General features: G+C 55.6%; 2 protein-coding genes across 5 annotated transcripts; both read left to right on the plus strand.

Moving 5' to 3' along the window:
• The first annotated feature begins 1,940 nt into the window (after window positions 1-1,940).
• Window positions 1,941-8,749, plus strand: LOC141750420 (uncharacterized). Of its 3 annotated transcripts, XR_012589663.1 has the most exons (11): window positions 1,941-2,494; window positions 2,952-3,008; window positions 3,479-3,555; window positions 4,131-4,296; window positions 4,639-4,745; window positions 5,244-5,375; window positions 6,302-6,446; window positions 6,707-7,025; window positions 7,173-7,366; window positions 8,414-8,541; window positions 8,612-8,749. XR_012589663.1 is itself a non-coding variant. In XM_074605445.1 (10 exons), the coding sequence occupies exons 1-10, from the start codon at window positions 2,396-2,398 to the stop codon at window positions 8,468-8,470; spliced, it is 1,353 nt and encodes a 450-aa protein (XP_074461546.1). In that variant the 5' UTR covers window positions 1,941-2,395; the 3' UTR covers window positions 8,471-8,592. The 3 variants fall into 3 exon arrangements, 2 of the variants coding, with proteins under 2 accessions (XP_074461546.1, XP_074461545.1); XM_074605445.1 differs by lacking the exon at window positions 8,612-8,749 and having other exon boundaries at window positions 8,414-8,592; XM_074605444.1 differs by lacking the exon at window positions 8,612-8,749 and having other exon boundaries at window positions 6,707-6,937; window positions 8,414-8,592.
• On the plus strand, window positions 8,600-12,381 carry LOC141750421 (centrosome-associated protein CEP250-like). Of its 2 annotated transcripts, none has more exons than XM_074605448.1 (4): window positions 8,600-8,908; window positions 10,109-10,261; window positions 10,688-10,801; window positions 11,629-12,381. In XM_074605448.1, the coding sequence occupies exons 1-4, from the start codon at window positions 8,807-8,809 to the stop codon at window positions 11,668-11,670; spliced, it is 411 nt and encodes a 136-aa protein (XP_074461549.1). In that variant the 5' UTR covers window positions 8,600-8,806; the 3' UTR covers window positions 11,671-12,381. The 2 variants fall into 2 exon arrangements, with proteins under 2 accessions (XP_074461549.1, XP_074461548.1); XM_074605447.1 differs by having other exon boundaries at window positions 8,603-8,908; window positions 10,106-10,261.
• Window positions 12,382-16,360: the final 3,979 nt, after the last annotated feature.

Genomic DNA, 16,360 nt, shown 5'->3' on the forward strand with positions numbered 1-16,360 from the left:
CTCAGAGACACCCCACTCCCCCAAGGAGTCAGACAAGGAGTCAGACAGCTGAAGGTGGGGGGGTTGAGGTAGGAGGCAGCTTTCAACCCGTTTTAAGCTGTGCTCCTGAAGCGGTGTTTGTGAAGATGGTTATGGGCTTGGAGGGGCTTGGTTTGTGGATTTGTTTGGCCTTAAGTGTATTACCCTTCAGGGTAACGCTTTCTGTGGCAGCTGGAAACAGTCCTTCTTGTACACCAAACCCAACCCCGTATTTGGAAGGGGCATTTCGGCTGCTGCAACGTGCGTTTTCTTCCCTGGGTGACACTCGGCCCCAGGCATACACAGCCTTTCACTTTGGCACATTCTTGTCCCCCTGGCTGAAAGATTCTGTATTTTCACGGGTTGAATGCTTCCTCAGCCCACCACAGGCCATAATGACTGTGCCTTTACAGACCACTTCCCTTGCTCACTGCTTTCAGATTTGAGCATCGAAGCCATGGAGGGAGCAGGAGAGCAGCAGCTGGATGTAGAGCACAACCTGTTTAAGCAGCGGTGGGATAAAGGTGGCAATCGCGTGACTCCAGGGGCCGAGAGACACGGTAAGGCGCTCTTCTGCCTGTCTTGGGCGGATGCTCTGGTCGTCCTGCCATCACTGTGTGCCTGGTTTGGCTTTCACGGGAACAAGGGACAGCTGACGAGCATTTAAACACCTTTAAGGTGTTTAAAACTGAAACACCTTAAGGTTGAACCTTAAACACGTTTAAGGCACGCAAGTCTATGAAACGTGCAGATCAGTCCGACTGCTTTGATACTGGCTACTTTTGCGGGGCAAATCTTTGCCTAGTCCCTCTGACCTTATGACAAGGGCTCATGGATGCATTTCAGGAATAAAGCTCCCAAGTTAATGGTCTTTGACGACTAGAAAGGAAGCAGCTGTTCTGGCCAAGCTTGGCTTTGGTTGTATCTTTAAATCACAGTGGGCTGACAAATGGGATGACCTGGTTAGAGGAAAGAGCCTCTCCCCAGGGAAGGTTCCGGCGACTCAAGCCTTGAAGCCTAAACTTGGCCCCTTACTGCAGGTACTTTGTGTGTGTTCATGCAGACCTGAGAAATATATTGTAGTTGACTTATCGGTTACAAGTTGTAGGAAGTGGCCCTTGGCTACGTGACCCTCTCCTCTACCCTTTCTACCTGTTCTGACTCACCCTCGTTCTTCGATACAAACCAGAGAGGATTCTGGCAAAGTGTTGCAGTCTAACAGGAATACTGTCCTGACTTCTCCTTTCCAAAACGTGATCTCCTGACTACCTTTTCTGGGAGACAGCGTCATTCTGTGTGTCAGCATAAAGGGAATTTGTTGGTTTGCATCACTTGGATGTAACTTTCTGGTGTTGAAGCTGAAAGGCAAGAGCTGAATGATGGGGAGGTACGAGGATTTCTCCCGTTGTCGCGGGAGTGTGGTGATAGTGCTCTCGCTGCGGTGTCCCTTGGCAGCCTTTCTCTATTCCCAGGTTGTGGCATTGCAAACTTAATGCCTGGGGACAAGAAGTATTTAAAATGTTGCGTAACGGGTCCTGTATCAGTCACAACGTACTGACTGGGTCTACTTTAGACCCAGGATGCAGCAGCAGCCGGCCCACTCAGGCTTTCGTGCTTCCCGGGGTGACCCGGGGGACGCCCGCACCGTGATGGAAGAGGAAGGATGAGCGCTCTCACTAGGGAACTAATTCTTTTTTGTTTGCTTGCAAGTGCACGGCTGTAAGTTATGCAAACTCATGACTTGAGTGGCGAATCAGTGAATTCCCAGGAGAGACGAGGCCGGGGGGCAAAGGGGACTGAGCCCCGTTTGTCGCTTTTCCCCCCTGAGCCCATGAAATAGCGCTGTATTCCCGGAGCCCGTTGCCCTGGAACTCGGAAGCTTTCCCTCCCGCCCCGGCTTCCCCGTTCCCTGCTGGCGGCCCGGGCCCTTCGCGCCGCCCGTCGGGGAGGACAAGGTCCGGGAGCTCCCCCCGGGCACGTCGGCGTTTCGCCCCGGGCCGGGCCCCCCGCTCCCGCGGCAGCCCGGGCCGAAGCCGCAGCCTCCGGCAGAGGCTCCGGCGCTGCCGCCGCCTTCCCCGGGCGACGGCCCGTCCCCGCGGCCCCGGCTCTCGCCCGCCGTCTCGGGGCCCCCCCGACACGCGGCTCGCGGGGACCGTTTCCCCCCGCTCCCGCCCCCAGCGTCGGCCGGGGCCGGTAACGGTCTCCGAGCGGAGCCGGCCGGAGCGAACCGCGGCCGGAGCGGCCTCTTCCCCCGCGGCAGCCCCGCAGCCCGCAGGAAAGCGCCGCCGCAGAGCGGCCCCGAGCGAGCCCGTCCCTCCCGCCCCGCGGCTCCCGGCGGCGCCCGTCAGGCGGCGGAGCCCGGCCGGCGAGCGGGGGCATGGCGGCGCCGGGCCCGGCCTCCCTGCAGCGCCGGCTGCAGAGCTCGCAGGAGGCGCGGCACCGGCAAGCGGTGCTGGTGCGGAAGCTGCAGGCGAAGGTGAGGAGCGGGGGCGCCTGCCCGGGGGGAGCTCCCCGAGGCCGGGCCGGGGTGCCCGCGCCGTCCGCGGACGGGACTCGGCGGCGGAGCCCTCGGGGGGCGAAGGCGCGGCCCCGGCGGGGTCCTGCCCGGGCCCTGCCCTGCGCTGCCGCGGGCGGGACGGCGCCGAGCCCGGAGCTCGGGGGAGGGAGGGAGGCCCCGGGAGCCGCCCCGTCCCGTCCCGTCCCGTCCCGTCCCGTCCCGTCCCGTCGGCGGTCACCCCCGAGCCGCTCGCCGGGGCTTGGCCGGGCTCGGGGGAAGCGAAGCTTCCCGGTCCCGAAGGGACTCGGTGTCGGAGCGGCAGCGCCGTGGCGCGGGCTGAGCTCGGGCTGCAGAGAGCGAGAGAAAAGCCGGTGCCGGAGGAGCCGGGTCCGTCCCCGGCTGCAGTCGCTCATCTTCATGCCGTGTCTGCGCCCAGGTCCTGCAGTACCGGACCCGCTGCCGAGAGCTGGAGCAGCAGCTGGAAGCAGGAGCGGTGAGTGCGCAGGGCGCGAACTGAAGAGAGCGGCCGGAGCGTTCGGGAGCGAAAAAGCTCCCCGAGCCATGGCAGGGGAAAGCGAGATTGTGCTCCCGGAGGGTTTCAAGAAGCGCTGCGAGTTTGCCCGCCCCTGTTCTGCCCAGTTGCCGCTCTCAGAGCAGCCAGCGGTCCCAGAAATGCAGGATTGGAGTTGTGTGCGGGAGTGCTTTATTGGCGGGGAGCGTTTCGTCCTGGGTCTCGGGAGAGGGCTTTGCTGCCTGTTCTAGGGCTGTCTCCGAAATAGAATGGGTGGACAGACAGTGTTTTGGAAGGCGAGAATGCTGGCGTCGGGCAGAGAGAGCTGGCTCTGTGCTTTTCGTTCTGCTTGCCGGCTAAAGCAGAGCTAGGAAAGAAAGGGTGGGAGCGTAGGAGAGCATTCCTGGGCTTCAGGTGGAAGAATTGGACCAACCATTCGCTTTCTTCTTCAGGGATGCCTCCCAGGCAGGTGGGAAGGCACGGAGGCCCTGGAGAAAGCCCTGCTTGAGGTGAAAGAGGAGCAGCAAAGGTACAAGGAAGAAGCGTTCCCTCCTACTCGGTATCCTGGATGCTCACGGCAGGGAGGGAAAACCTGTCAGTGGTAGGCAGTCTCCGCAAGGGAAGTGTTGGGGCAAGCCCTTTGGAAAGGAGAGAGGTGCACAACCTGTTCTGTGGGGCAGTAATAGTGGTGTGTGCTGACCGCTTCTGTTTGGAGCGGGGCGTTCCTGCGGGTGAGCTCCAAGGGTCCCTTTCCAGCCTAAACGCTGCCCTGGTGCAGTAGGTGAGGGACTGGGGGCAACGCTAGAGAAAGGTGATGCGTCCAGTGATGAGGCAGCACGAAGGGGAGGCAGCCGTCAACTGTGGGCATCGTCCGAGTTGCAGAGGCAGGGGAAAGCCAACCTGTAGGTGGAAACTGAAGGCTTAAAGCAAGGAGAAGTGCATGAGTTGGCCATCACCCAGAGATCTTAGTTCATCCTAGAAAGCGCTTTTCCTGCCTCTCAGTTTGAGAACAAAGTCAGTGTTGGGGGAGCCGGGAAATCCCGGGGATGCTGCTTGTGGATAGGGGTTGTTCAGTGACCTCATGGCTGCTCCTCCCTTTGCAAGGTGCGAGGATCTGGCCGAAGCGAACAGTCTGCTGCGGGAGCACCTGGAGAAAGCGAAAGAGGTGAATTCAGCCCTCAAAGAAGATGTTGGAAAGCTGACGGTGGATTGGATGAGGGCGCGGGAGGAGCTGGAAGCGAAGGAGCGCGAATGGCGCCAGGAACGTGAGGTGAGGCTCAGCTGCGGGAATGTCAGAGGTGGTGCCAGCGTGGCATGAGAACGCGTTTTGTTTCTGGCCCAGAGAACTTGCTGTGAGAAGGTTGTGGCTCGGTTGAGGATGTGTTGGTGTTGACGAGCAGAAGAGAGGGGTTGTCACGGATGGAGCGATAGACTTCACTCCTAAGAGAGAAGCAGCAATATATTTATTGATATAAACCAGTGATTTGACCAAGTCGATAGCAGACGCGACAGTTTTAAGAGGGTGCTATAGCAAGGTCCACTTGGTGTTTTACTGCTCATACAGTGATGGCGGAGGCTGAACTGGCATTTCTTTTTGTCTTTGCATCTGTAGCTCTATGAGAACTACTTCAGGGGTGACCGTGACCGTCTGCTCGGGCTGTGGCATCAGATGGTCACCTTCCGCCGTCATTTCCTGGAAATGAAGACTGCCACGAACCGGTGAGTAGAAGTTGAGGCCCGATCTCTGGCAGAAAAGATGTACCTTCCCTTCACACCTCTCTGAGGTTCCTTTCTCACAGTTGCCTTCTACACAAACAAGAGCAGCGTAGCCGTGAGAGTGTCTGCTGCTGGTGTCAGCAGGCGACTTCAGACTCTGGGTTACTGTCAGCCATTTATCTTCCTGGATGATGAACCTTCCTTAATGCGTCGAGCGTGCCTTGGTTCTTGTGTTCTTTGTGCTTTTTTGTTACGCCGTTTTAGGCTTATTCTTCCTCCACCTTCCTGAAAAGTTTATTATGTGGCTGTTGTCGTGAGCCTCTGAGCAGTCGCTCGCCAAGGTGTGTCCTGACCCCAGAGTGTCAGGGGAATGATTTGTCCCCAGCCGAGATGTCATCTTTCCTGGCAGCTTTTCCTCTTTGCGCCATTACGTGCGTGAGAAGCGAGTCAGCTGATAGAGACGGTGGTGTGAACGTTGGCTCTTCCTTTGTTCTTCTGCAGAGATTTGTCAGAGCTGAAGGCAGAGCAAACGAGGCTTTCTGGGTCTGTAATGGCAAACTGCTCCCGTCTAAACTGCAGCGTGATGTCCTTCCAAGCCAAGGGGGAGCTGGAGAAGAAGGAGCTTCAGGACAGGTAAAGGTGTTTTAAACTTTGCTGTTAGCACCGTTCTCTTCTGGGGCTGCCTCTTGCATTCATAGATGGGCTGTGTTCACATTGCAAACACACCCGTTCTGCACGGCCTTGTTTCTGTCCCGAGTCAAACGGTTGCCTTCAACAGAAAGGACGGCAAAAATCGTCTGACTGCCAGAAGCTCCTCTGGGTAAGACCAGACTGGCAAAGAGGTGGCGTATTCCAGTGCTTTTGCTGTGAACTGGTTCTTGGTGAGCAAGCGAGAGCAGCCTAAAGAGAGCTCTGTCTCTGGTACAGCCCTTTTGCTCCCCGGGGCGGTGCTAGAGGAGTTGGCAGGAATTTGCCCAGCACCATCCTAAGCACTGTAGCACCTCTGTGCTGACAGTTCCTTGCGAGACTGAGTGCAGAAGGCCTTTGGGGCAAGAAGGGCCATTTTGCAACATGCAGCGTATTAACCGGGACCCTCCTGTGATCCCATGGTTATTGGATTGGACATTCATAGCCGTCTCCCCAGACAGCTTGCAGGGCCTTGGATTCATTCACTGCAGAAGGCAAAAGTAGTTGTGGGAGTCGTAGTCTGGACTTTCAAAGTCTGTTTTAGCCCAAGAAGAACTTGTGCAAGGCTTATATCCAACGTATGAAAGAGGAGAGAGAGAACTAAGAGGCAGGAAGCTGTTGCCAGTACCTGAACGTTTTGGAAACGTTCTGTGATGTCTGGAAGCTTGATTTACTTTCTCAATGAGGAACGTTTCATCCATGACAAAGAGCGATGCAGCTCTAGTCAGGAAATGCCGGTGGTGTTTAGGTGTAGGTCCAAAGCCGTTGGAAATCATTCCAACTGCCATATCTGGGACACAGTATGTGCTCCTGGTTTTGGAAACGAGAATGTTTTTACATTGACAACTTGTTTGTCTTTCCCCTTCTCACAGACTGAAGGACTTAGTGGCACTCGAAGACAAACACTGCGTGTTACAGCATGAGTTGGTAGTTGCGAGGGAGGCGCTGGAGGAATCGCACCTTGAGAGGGATGTGCTGAAGGAAGAGAAGCATGAGCTTAGAGTGGCCCTGGAGAAGGTATGGCCACCTTGTGATAGCAAGACCAGCACAGATGCTTTTTTCGTGTCAGTAGAGGCCAGGGAACGTGCTGTTCTCCTCCTTGGGAAATGGTGATGAGACCACGCAGGCTCCTTGGGGTAGTTTGTCGGCACGTGCTTATTGGGAGCGCTGACCTGGGAGTATGTCAGCGAGACGCAGGGGATGTGGAGTTGCTGCTCTCCTCTTCTTCAGAGTAAGTCTTGCTGTATTTGATTTCCTCTGTGCTTCTGTGATTGCAGCTGGAGCAAGAGAATGAGGCTCTGTTGTGTAAAGTGGATGAGATGGAGAGAGCAAAGATCTCTGCCCAGGAGAAGCTGAGCTTGTGTGAAAGAACAAAGAGCGAGCTCTGTGCAGAGAAAGGGCACCTGGAGCAGCTGCTGAAGAAAGCAGAGGAGCAACAAGAGGAGCTGCGGGTAGAGCTGGGCGTCCTGGCAGAGGAGAAGGAAGAAGCCCAAGAGAAACTCCTTGAGGTGAGACCAAAGACCTGGTGCTTCTGGGTGGGCATGTGGCTGCTTGGCTGGGTGAAGCTGTGCGTGTTGGCCTCCTTTTTGGCTTCTGGTAAGTTGCAGAGAGAGGACTGCATCCACGACTCTACTGTTCTCCCGTGTGGCAAAAGCAGCAAACTGTGTAGCTCTGGAGCCTTTGTCTGGGGCAAAAGCCAGGGCTGCACGCAAGGACTCTCACTGCCTTTTGTCCCGCTTCCAGGTTTCCCGCCAGCAAGAGTCGTCTCGCAGTGGCCTGGAGCAGTTGCGCCAGGAGTCCTCTCGCCAAGGGCACGCGCTGGCCGAGGTGTGCGCAGAGAAGGAGTTGCTGGTGCGGGAGAAGGCTGCCCTGGAGGTGCGACTGGCAGCCCTGGAGCGGGAGAGACAAGGCCTTTCGGAGCAGCTGGCAGAGGCCAAGTAAGGGCAGGGAGGAGACCCTGGGCAGGACGTTCTTTAATGTCTGTAATGGTAAAGGTGACAGTGGTTCCACGGGGATCGATTGCATCCTGTGTGCTTTTCACATGTTTTCTCTTCCATGGAGAGAAAATGGAAGAATTTCAAGCAAAAAAAGAAAGTCTACCTTGATTTGAAGGTTATTTTTCTGACAGCTGAAGCTGGCAAAGCTCTCCTGAGCGTGGGGCTCATGTTTATGCCCCCTTACGTGTTCCTCTGTGACGTCCACAGCAAGCCGAGTGGGCTCTGAACGGAGCCATAATTAAACCACGCAGACGTTTCCCAGAACGTGAAGTTTCTCTCTGGTCTTGGATTCTTGTTCTGTGCATTTGAACATCGATCTTTCCTTGTCGCGTAGTTTGAGGTGGGATCTTCAGAATTGACGGCTATTGCTTATGGAGGTTGTGAGCAGGACGCTGCCCTTCGGGAGAAGCCAGAGGCTCCTGCAGAAAATGTGGAGGGCCTTCTGTTTCTAAGCTAACTGGTGTTAGTATGGTGCAGGAGCTAGAGCTGGTGACACCAGCGGCGGGGAACCCTCTCTTGAATTCTCGCCAGCCTTCAGGGGTTCCTGCCCATCACTGATGTCTGTTAAAATGGACATAGTTACTTTGGCCTGCCAGAGACTGGTGTAATCGGAACTGTGTGCTTGTTCTCCTTCTTGAAGATACGTCCTCCGTTGTCCATCCAAGTTTTGCTTGCTGGCACAGGCTTGGTGGGCGCAGCTACCCGTGTGTCGTGGATCAGACCCCAGCAAGTGAAGATTTGGCTATTGCAGTCCAATTCGGCTGGGCTTTCTGTGTGCTGCCAGGTGACAAGGGAAGCCTGGCCATCCCCTGGCAGGGGCCCGCATTGCTATTTGGAAGGGCAGAAATAGGCTGTCTGTGTAGGAGTTTCCACGCGAGCCTTTTTCCGTAGGCAGGGGTAGGGATCTTGCACCGCTTCTTCCTGGAACAACTCCCTGTGGGTGTCAGGAGCAAGCAGCTCCTTTCTCTCTGTATTCACGATTTGCAGGTCAGGGAAGGAGACCCTGGAATGCAGCCTGTTGGAGGCTCAGCAGCACTTGTCTGAGCTGGAGATCAGCAGGAGTCATCTCGAAACCCAGCTCCACGCGGTGGCGCAGGCCAAGGAGGTGATCCAAGGTGAGAGCCTCCCGTTTCTGGTGACCCCGTGCCTGGGGAAGGTGGTATGAAAGCAGCTCTCTGTCCGCAGTGCTTCTGAGGAGTGAAGGAGCTGGAGACAGACCCCTCCTCCACGGAAACTCAAAGGGCGTAAGGTCAGTAAAGTCAGAGCCGCTGTTTGTGCAGACTCTGACTCTTGCCATTTGTCGTGTTTGCAGGGGAAGTGAAGTGCCTTCAGTGGGAGCTGGAAGCGGAGAGGTCTCTCCTGAAGCGGGAACGGCAAAACATGGCGCAAGAGCTCCTGCAGAAAGAAGAGCAGCATACCGACACCCTCAAAGTTCGGGAGGCCGACCACCAAGGGGAGATAAACAAGCTCCTGCAAGACGTGGTAGGAAACACTATGCTTCTGAATGCTTCAAGCCAGCTTTGTGGGCTGACTTTAGGAGAAGAACAGCCTGAGCGTGGGAAATGGCAGCAATGGTCTGTCCCGGGCGACACGGTGCCGGGCCAGGCAGCAGAGCCAGTGGCTCGTCCTGGAAGGAGCGTGGAGACCCCAGGACTCTGGTGGGACAGTAAATGCAGGCACGGGTTGCGTGTGGGCGTAAGAGGAGTTCAACAGAAGGTTGGGTGGTCCCCAGCCAAAGCACGGCAGCAAAGGGCTGGGATCTTAGCAGCCTCCCGCCCGCCATGGAGTAGACTCCTAACGCTGCTGCCAGCTGCAGGCGGGGGAACTTTGTTCCTTCCTTTCTGTCCTTTGGCGGCTGACAGAGGTGTTGGAGCAGACGGAACAGGCCCCTTGTTCCTGGTACTGGCGTTCGAGGCCTGTCTTGTGAGGAGGGCACGAGGGTCTGGTCCCTTTCTGACCCTGCAGTCCGTCTGCACCTTTTCCTTGATGAAAAGGGAGCCGAGCTGTGACAATGGAGGCTGTGAGCCTACGCTGTTCTGAGGAGCTTGGCTGAGACTTCTTGTTTGTGTTTGTGCTTGGGCCGAGAAGAAAATGTTTGCTAGTAATTCACCATTCAGCTGCTCAAACGCTTTCCGTCAAGCCCAGAACTAATGAAAGAACTACGCAGCTTGCCGTTAAAATGAATGCGAGTCCAAGAGCTGTGCGTGGGTGATTGGTTCTCTCCTATCTAGGCAAGATGAAGCAATGTGTGGCGGTTGGGATTTGGCCTGGAAAGGGCACAGTTGACCAAGCGAATGTACTAAACGTAGTAGAATTTTGTAAGGATGGCTGAACAGCAGCGACACTGATGGTGCTTAGAGGATGCTTTCAGAGATGGAGACTCCTGAGGTCCAGCTTTCCCAGGGTATTAGAGAGAATGGAAATGGTACCGTTGGCTGGTGAGGTTGAAGGCTTCATTGCGCTTTCAGGGTGTCCTTTTGGCGCAGGGATTTCTCCGAGGTGATGTGGAGGAGGGCCCCTGGGAAGGGAGAGTGTTGTTTTGGGCTGTGGGCCGGGAGGAGGAGGAGAAGGGACGTAGCACTGTCCTTTCCTCCATGGTCACTCTCCGCGATGTGTTGACTCTGGCCCTTCTCTCCTTTCTGTGGCACCACTCCCATCATCTGCTCTCTGAATGCCCAGCAGGCGATTGCAGAAGGGCAGCGGCTGTCCTGGCTCTCGGAGAAGAGACTCCTGTCGCAGCGGCTGGAACGTCTGCAGCGAGCAGTTGCAAGGCTGGACCGGGAGAAGACGGAGCTGAAGCAATACAGTGCTGAGCTCAGGAGGACTCTGGAGGAGGTAGACCAGGCTTTCGCTGCCTCTGCGCAGCATCACGGTCCTCTGGAAGACACCGCATTTCCAGAGGCAGCACTGTGGAGTCCTCGGCTTGTTTCCTTCCCTCTCCCACTGTCCCCTGTGGCCACACGCTTTTGTCTTTTCTCTCTCTTCTGGCACCCCGTTGCCTTCGCAAATGCACGTTCACTGCGGTACCAGCCTTCTTGCCCCAGTGTCCCCATACACACCCACTGGACACTCTTGTGTCAGGAACTCTTTCCTCCTGCTCGCTCTCTTCCGTGGGCTGCTTGGAGTGCTTTTTGGCCCCAGCGTTCTGTGGTGCGATTCACAGTCTCTGAGCAGCCATCTCCTTGCCAGGATGTCCAGAGGTCCTTTTGCTCCTTGCGTGGTGGCAGCTTTCTGTGACCCTTTCTCCTATCCAACGTGCAGGTGGAACGTGAACGGAGGAGGCTGAGGAGATGTTGCAGAGGTCGGGCGCTGCCAGATGCAGGCGGATCTTCTCTCTCCGAGTCTGACCAGCACAAGATGCTGGCGTCTCAGCAGGTGAGACCAGGATCTTACTTGGTGGGAGGAGGCTCTGGCCAGATGGAGGAACGATGGCAGCAGCCCCCCAGTATAGACCGGGTGAGGAGCAGGAAAGCTCTCATCCAGAGCCGCTGTGGCTGTGCTGATGGGCACAGCTCTGCACGATGCTGTGGCCCGAGTTTTGTTTGGCCATCAGGAAGGGAGGCCGGCAGGCGGTGGGAATACCCAGTCAGACGCGTCCCTTGGCCATGGCCAGACAGCATCGTTCCCCGAGGTCTGGTCTCTGTGGTGCCTGTGGGTCAGGCAGGGTGGGAGAGGGATTGGAGGAAACTCAGAAAACGGAATGGGTGGGAAATAGAGAATAGTCTAAGGACGTTCCCCTTGAGTCTTGCTCGTCTTGTTGAGCTTTCCCATTTTCCCTTTTCACGCGCTAGCTGTCACGTTTTCAAGGCAGATGAGAGCAGAAGAGTTCCTCAGTGCCTTGTGTCACCAGTAACTCTCCTGCTGAGGAAAAAGCCTGTGGCAGTAAGGTGGCAGTAGCCCCAGTCTCTCCCTTGGAAAGGGGAGTTGGGTGACTTAATCCTGTAGGAACCTCTCTCTCTCATATCCATGGGATGTCTCGGGGTTGTACGTGTGAATGGTGAGCCAGAGAGAAAGTCAACGTGTTGATAGTGTGAGGTGAGGCCAGGGTGACTCTGGGAGCCTGTGACTTCCATTCCCCGAAGAGCAAGTGTTTGTCGGGGCTGGCGTTAGAGGGTGCGTCTTCCCCGAGAGCCGGTACCGTGGAGCTAGGGCTGGTCCTACCAGCGTGGGCTTGTCTGAGCTCGGCCTTTGGCCTCTTTCAGGTGTCCCTTCCGCAGACGCAGCTGGCGCAAGACGGAAAATAGAAGCGGGACTGGATTGAGTGCTGTGCAAAGACCGGCCAGGAACTTGAAGACCTTGAAGGCCAAAGCTGCTGCTCCGGTGGCAGAGACTCGGGAGCTGCGCTGAACCTTGTCCTGCCGCGGAGCAGCTGCAGCATCGCGGGGTTCCCGTCTTGGGCCCTTCCCTGGACTGTGTTTGTTTTCCTGCGGGCAGGGGGGGTGCATTTGTTCTGTGTAGATTTTGCAGCATGTGCTAGTGATAGTGGGGGTTTATGTTTTTGTAGTAAAAACCATTTTGTACTATTTCTGAAGGGAAAAGGGAGAGGGGTTTTTATGTTTTTGTAATAAAAGCCATTTTGTACTGTTTCTTGAAGGAAAAGGAGAGTGCTTGGTACATTCATGGGTCAGGAAAAGGTTAGAGTAGGGATGTCAAAAGAATATGGTTAAAAAGTTCCAGGAGCGCTTTGTATAGAATTGTAGTAGAACTTTGATGGAGCTTGAGCTGAACTCCTGAAATTAAACCTTAATTGGCCTAATTAGGGGGATCTCCCAAACCGTTCCAAACTTGGACTTGAATGCATGTGTCTGATGAGGGCTGGTAAGGGAACTGTAGCTCACTCATGGGCTGTATCTCATCACTGTGAACCTGGGACTGTCGGAAACGTGTGGTGTGCTGGCTGTTGTTAAACGCCCGGCCCCCGATTCTGCAGAACTGAAATAAAGCCAAATATCTCGACTCAGTGTGTTGATTGGTTTTTGCCCAGCGGGTGAAGAACCCTGATTTAGGGCCATCTCCTCTGGCCCTGGTTTTTCCCATTCCCTGCTTGCAGCTCCCTTTGGGTGAGCCCTGGCACCGGCTGCTCGAACCTGCTCCGCTGCACCGTTCTGGGCCTCCACAATAGAGCTGCCTCCCCGCTGCGCAGCGAGGAGACCCAAAGGCCATGTGGCAGAGCGGTCCCCAGGGGGAGACGCCAGCGTCCGTCCCCGGAGCGGCGGGAACAAGGGTTTTGTGCAGGGCTGCTTGCTCTGAGGAGAAAGAGCCCTGGAGAAAGGATCTCAACACAAGGACCGCCAGAACCCCGGCTCAACAGAGCTGGAGCAGCCCCTCCGATAGCCTGGCCACAAAGCTTCCCAAAGGAGACAAAAGCTGGGTCTTCGCCTGACCCAGGCTGTGGGAGGGAGGAAGAAGAGGGAAAACATTGCAGGGAAGATGCTCAGACACAGTATGGCCTGGCCGGAAGGAAGGAAGGCACAAGCAAAGACGTGGGAGTAAACTCTTTATTGCAATACGAGGGGGTAAGGTCTGTGTCTGCTGCCCAGGGGCTCTACACCTCGCTTGCCGCACATCTCCTCCCTCGGCACTCTGCGTGGCTGCACGTCGCCTTCCTGCCCGTGCCCACCCCAGCACCCTGCGCAGGCTCAGCTCCGAGCCCCGTAGTCCTTTCCCCGCCACACCGCCTGGCCCGAAACGGCAGATCGAACACTGAGGGTGATGAAATTCTATTCTTTAAAAAAGCAGTTCAACTTCCTCCCATTAATTTTCCACCCCTTTATCTCCATATTGTTTTTTCTCCACTTTTTGGCTTTCCCGCCACCCCCCTCCAATAACCGCGGTCGGGTGGTTTTCTACCGAAAAAGGTCGCCATCGGGTGTTTTTGCGGGGAGCGATGGCACACAGCAAGGAAGGAGCAGCAGGTCAAGGGAAAGGGAATCCTTGAGTGCTTGTTATTTAACAGCAGTTCTCGTTATTTTCTTTCAGAGAGAAACCATTTGGATTGGAGTTGGGATGCGAAGGACTTGGAGGCCAGAAAATGCACCCCAGTCCCTCGCTGGTGCCCAGAAACCATCGCCGGAGGCCGCAGGAGATGGAAAGCGTCCCTCCAAAGCCGAGATGCCTTCAGGGGGACGTCGCGGTGGCTCTGCCGGCTGATTGCCTTCTCGATACCGTCCACGAGAAGGAATTTTCCAGCAGGGAAGGAGGTGGGTGGCGATTTTAGTGATTTTTTTTTTTTTTTTTTTTTTGAGTGTATTTAGAGAAAACTCCCTTGCTGGAATGGCTTCTGTGAGCCACTGGTCAGCAGTTCAGCAGCTCAGCTAATCCCCCCAATTCTATTCGACTAAGACGGCAGGAATGGGCTTGGTGGTAAGGAACGCTAATGGTAACGGAGTTGGTAAAGGTTCCAGGGGCCTGTTGGTGGAATTTCTGGGAAACAGGTAACCTGTTAATCACTTTGGAGTTGCGATGTAGGTTCCTCCTAAAGCCGCGACCTGATTAGATTGTGCGAGTTTGGGGTAAAAACTGAAGGTAAGCATTAAAAACGCGCAATTCAAAAGACTGGAGGACGGCGAGGAAGGCTAAAGGCTGGTCCTGGTGGAACGATTTTTCTCTTGGGCGTTTTTTTTTTTTTTTGCTACCTTCCGGGCAGAATTGCAAGGGGGTTTGGGTGTTTTGGCTGATGAAACAGTAAAATGGGCGCCCAGCCGTGGGAAGAAGAGCAGAGTGTGGGGAAAAGCGGGGACGAGGGAAGTGCCGTTGAGGAGTGGGCGTGTGGTTGGTGCAAGGCCCGGTGTGTGCAGGCCCTGGCAGTTGCCACTGAGCTTCTGCCGGTGGCTCGGCCAGTCATCAAGGGTGGGTTTTTTGGGGCAAAGTTGGCCAGAAATGTGCGGAAATGCCCGGCCAAGCGCTGTCACGGAGCGTTGCCGGCCTCCCGCGTTCTACACAACATTCCGAAGCACTTGGTGCTCGGCGGTGGTGGCTCTTGCAGCTCGCTGCTCTTCTCAGAGGGAACCTGACCACTTGGGAGAGGTTTGAGGAGGAAGAAACCCCCAATTTTCTTGCCCGATGGGGCCCAAGAGGACTCAGGAGGCAGAACGGTACCGTGGTGGTGCTGGAGAAGTTGTTAGAGGAGAGCGATTAGCGCTTTCCTGGGAAATAGGGGCCGTCTTTCTTACAGCTCCGCCCGTATGCACGCATTTCTCCTGCCGGAGCTGTTCCCCGCTCGCCTTCCTCACCTCCTCTTCCTCACGCTTTCAGGCGCATCAACATTGGAAGCCAATTCCAAGCGGAGCTTCCAGACCTCCAGGACCCAGCCCGTTTGGAAGAGGAGGAAGAGGGAGCGTCGCTGGTGTGGAAGCCCTGGGGTGACGTGGAAACCAACCCGGAGACGCAGGAGAAAGGTGTTTGGCTTTTTTTTTTCCTACCGCTTTTCTTCCACTTTGACCCCAGCCAGGGATAGGAGCGGTTGAAAATGCCACCTTTTTGGGCTTCTCTCCCTCCTTTTCTTGCCCGCCTTCACGTTGGAGGGAAGGAGATGGCTGGGTTTTGGTGGGAGAGGGACTAAAGACTAACGGGCGACGCTCTCGGCAGCGTCTTGCATGAAAAAGGGGCGTTTGGAGCCCTCCCAGCTCATGTGCGGTGCCCTTGGGAGAGGGGAGGTTTCTCTCCGAGCTATTAAATAGAGCTCTTTGGGGTACCGGACTTCTTTCTCTGCCTTTTCCTCGTCTGCGGTCTCTGCTGCGCTCGTCCTGTTTTCCCTCCCTCTCCTCTGGCCCCTTTTCTGGAGGAAAACGTGACTTTTTGTGGGTTTTTGTTGCGTTTGTAGTTAGAAACCTGCTCCATTTGGCGTCTCCCAAGGGCGGGCCGGGGGGCCGGGTCAACGCGGAGCTGGCTCTGCATTGCCTGCACGAGGCTCAAGGCGACGTGCTGGTAAGAAGCGGCAATTTCTAATGAAGAACGGACTTTGTTCCTGCTTTGAGCTGGGAGTCGCTCCGAGTTTCCTATTGCGCGGGCGGGAGTCTCTTTGCCGAAGGCGCAGGAGGTTCTTGGATGTTGCCTGTCGCGGCGTTAATGTGTCGTGGGCTTCCCGAGCCCTCTCCTGGTGCATCACTAAGAGTTTGTTTTGATTCTGGGAGGATTTGGAGAATAGAATTACTCCCGAATGAAGGGATATTGGCTAAAACCCGAGGTGTGCCCTCGATGAGCCCCGAGCAGGTCTGCTTTGCTCCCTCTTCTTGGAAGAAGGGATTTAACACCCCTGGGCTGGGCGTCTGCTGGGGCATGGCCAGGAGGAGGGAGAATTTCCCTTTTGGCTCCTCCTCCGGAGGAATTTAACTCTTTTTTCCCTATGAAATCTGGCAGGAGGCGGCGGAGATGCTGCGTGCTGGGCCGCCTCAGAGACCCGAGTCCCATCCCCTGGCTGATTATCATTACACAGGTAAAGGAGGAGAACAGCTCCCGCCGTTCCCTTTGCTCTGATTGAATTGAGGCTTCCAAATGTTCTTTTGGGGTGGGGAAAAGAGTAGTTCTAATCCCTTTCCGGGGCTTTTGGAGGCGGGGGATGCCTATTGTAATAGTTTGGCTGTCGCTGGTTAATTCCTAGGCTCGGATACTTGGACACCGGTGGAGGAGCAATTGTTTAAAGAGGCTTTTTACCTGCATAAGAAGAATTTTCGCCTCATACAGAAGCAGGTAAAGCCGTTAGAGGGAGGCGCAGCTCGTTAGCGTGGGCAGTTTCAACCCAGAAAGTCGTACTTTGAGTTGCGTGTTGGAATGCTGTTCTTAGGACCCTTCTTCATGCTAAAAAACCACCGGTACGAGACAAGTTTTTGCCCTCATGTGTGATGGCAAGGGACTATTTAATCTCTCTGGGAGAAAATAGCAGAGATATTAAAAGAATAACGACAGTTTTTGTTGTGAAACGGAGAATTCTGCCCC

This window comes from Larus michahellis, chromosome 12 (assembly GCF_964199755.1).
Source record: "Larus michahellis chromosome 12, bLarMic1.1, whole genome shotgun sequence".
Lineage (NCBI taxonomy): Eukaryota > Metazoa > Chordata > Aves > Charadriiformes > Laridae > Larus > Larus michahellis.

Coding starts and splice junctions, on each gene's coding strand:
- LOC141750420 (XM_074605444.1), top strand. CDS start 2,396: ATGGCGGCGCCGGGCCCGGCCTCCCTGCAGCGCCGGCTGCAGAGCTCG. Junction 5,376..6,301: donor AAGAAGGAGCTTCAGGACAG/GTAAAGGTGTTT, acceptor CCCTTCTCACAG/ACTGAAGGACTTAGTGGCAC. Junction 7,367..8,413: donor GAGCAGCTGGCAGAGGCCAA/GTAAGGGCAGGG, acceptor CACGATTTGCAG/GTCAGGGAAGGAGACCCTGG.
- LOC141750421 (XM_074605447.1), top strand. CDS start 8,807: ATGGCGCAAGAGCTCCTGCAGAAAGAAGAGCAGCATACCGACACCCTC. Junction 8,909..10,105: donor ACAAGCTCCTGCAAGACGTG/GTAGGAAACACT, acceptor CTGAATGCCCAG/CAGGCGATTGCAGAAGGGCA. Junction 10,802..11,628: donor AGATGCTGGCGTCTCAGCAG/GTGAGACCAGGA, acceptor GGCCTCTTTCAG/GTGTCCCTTCCGCAGACGCA.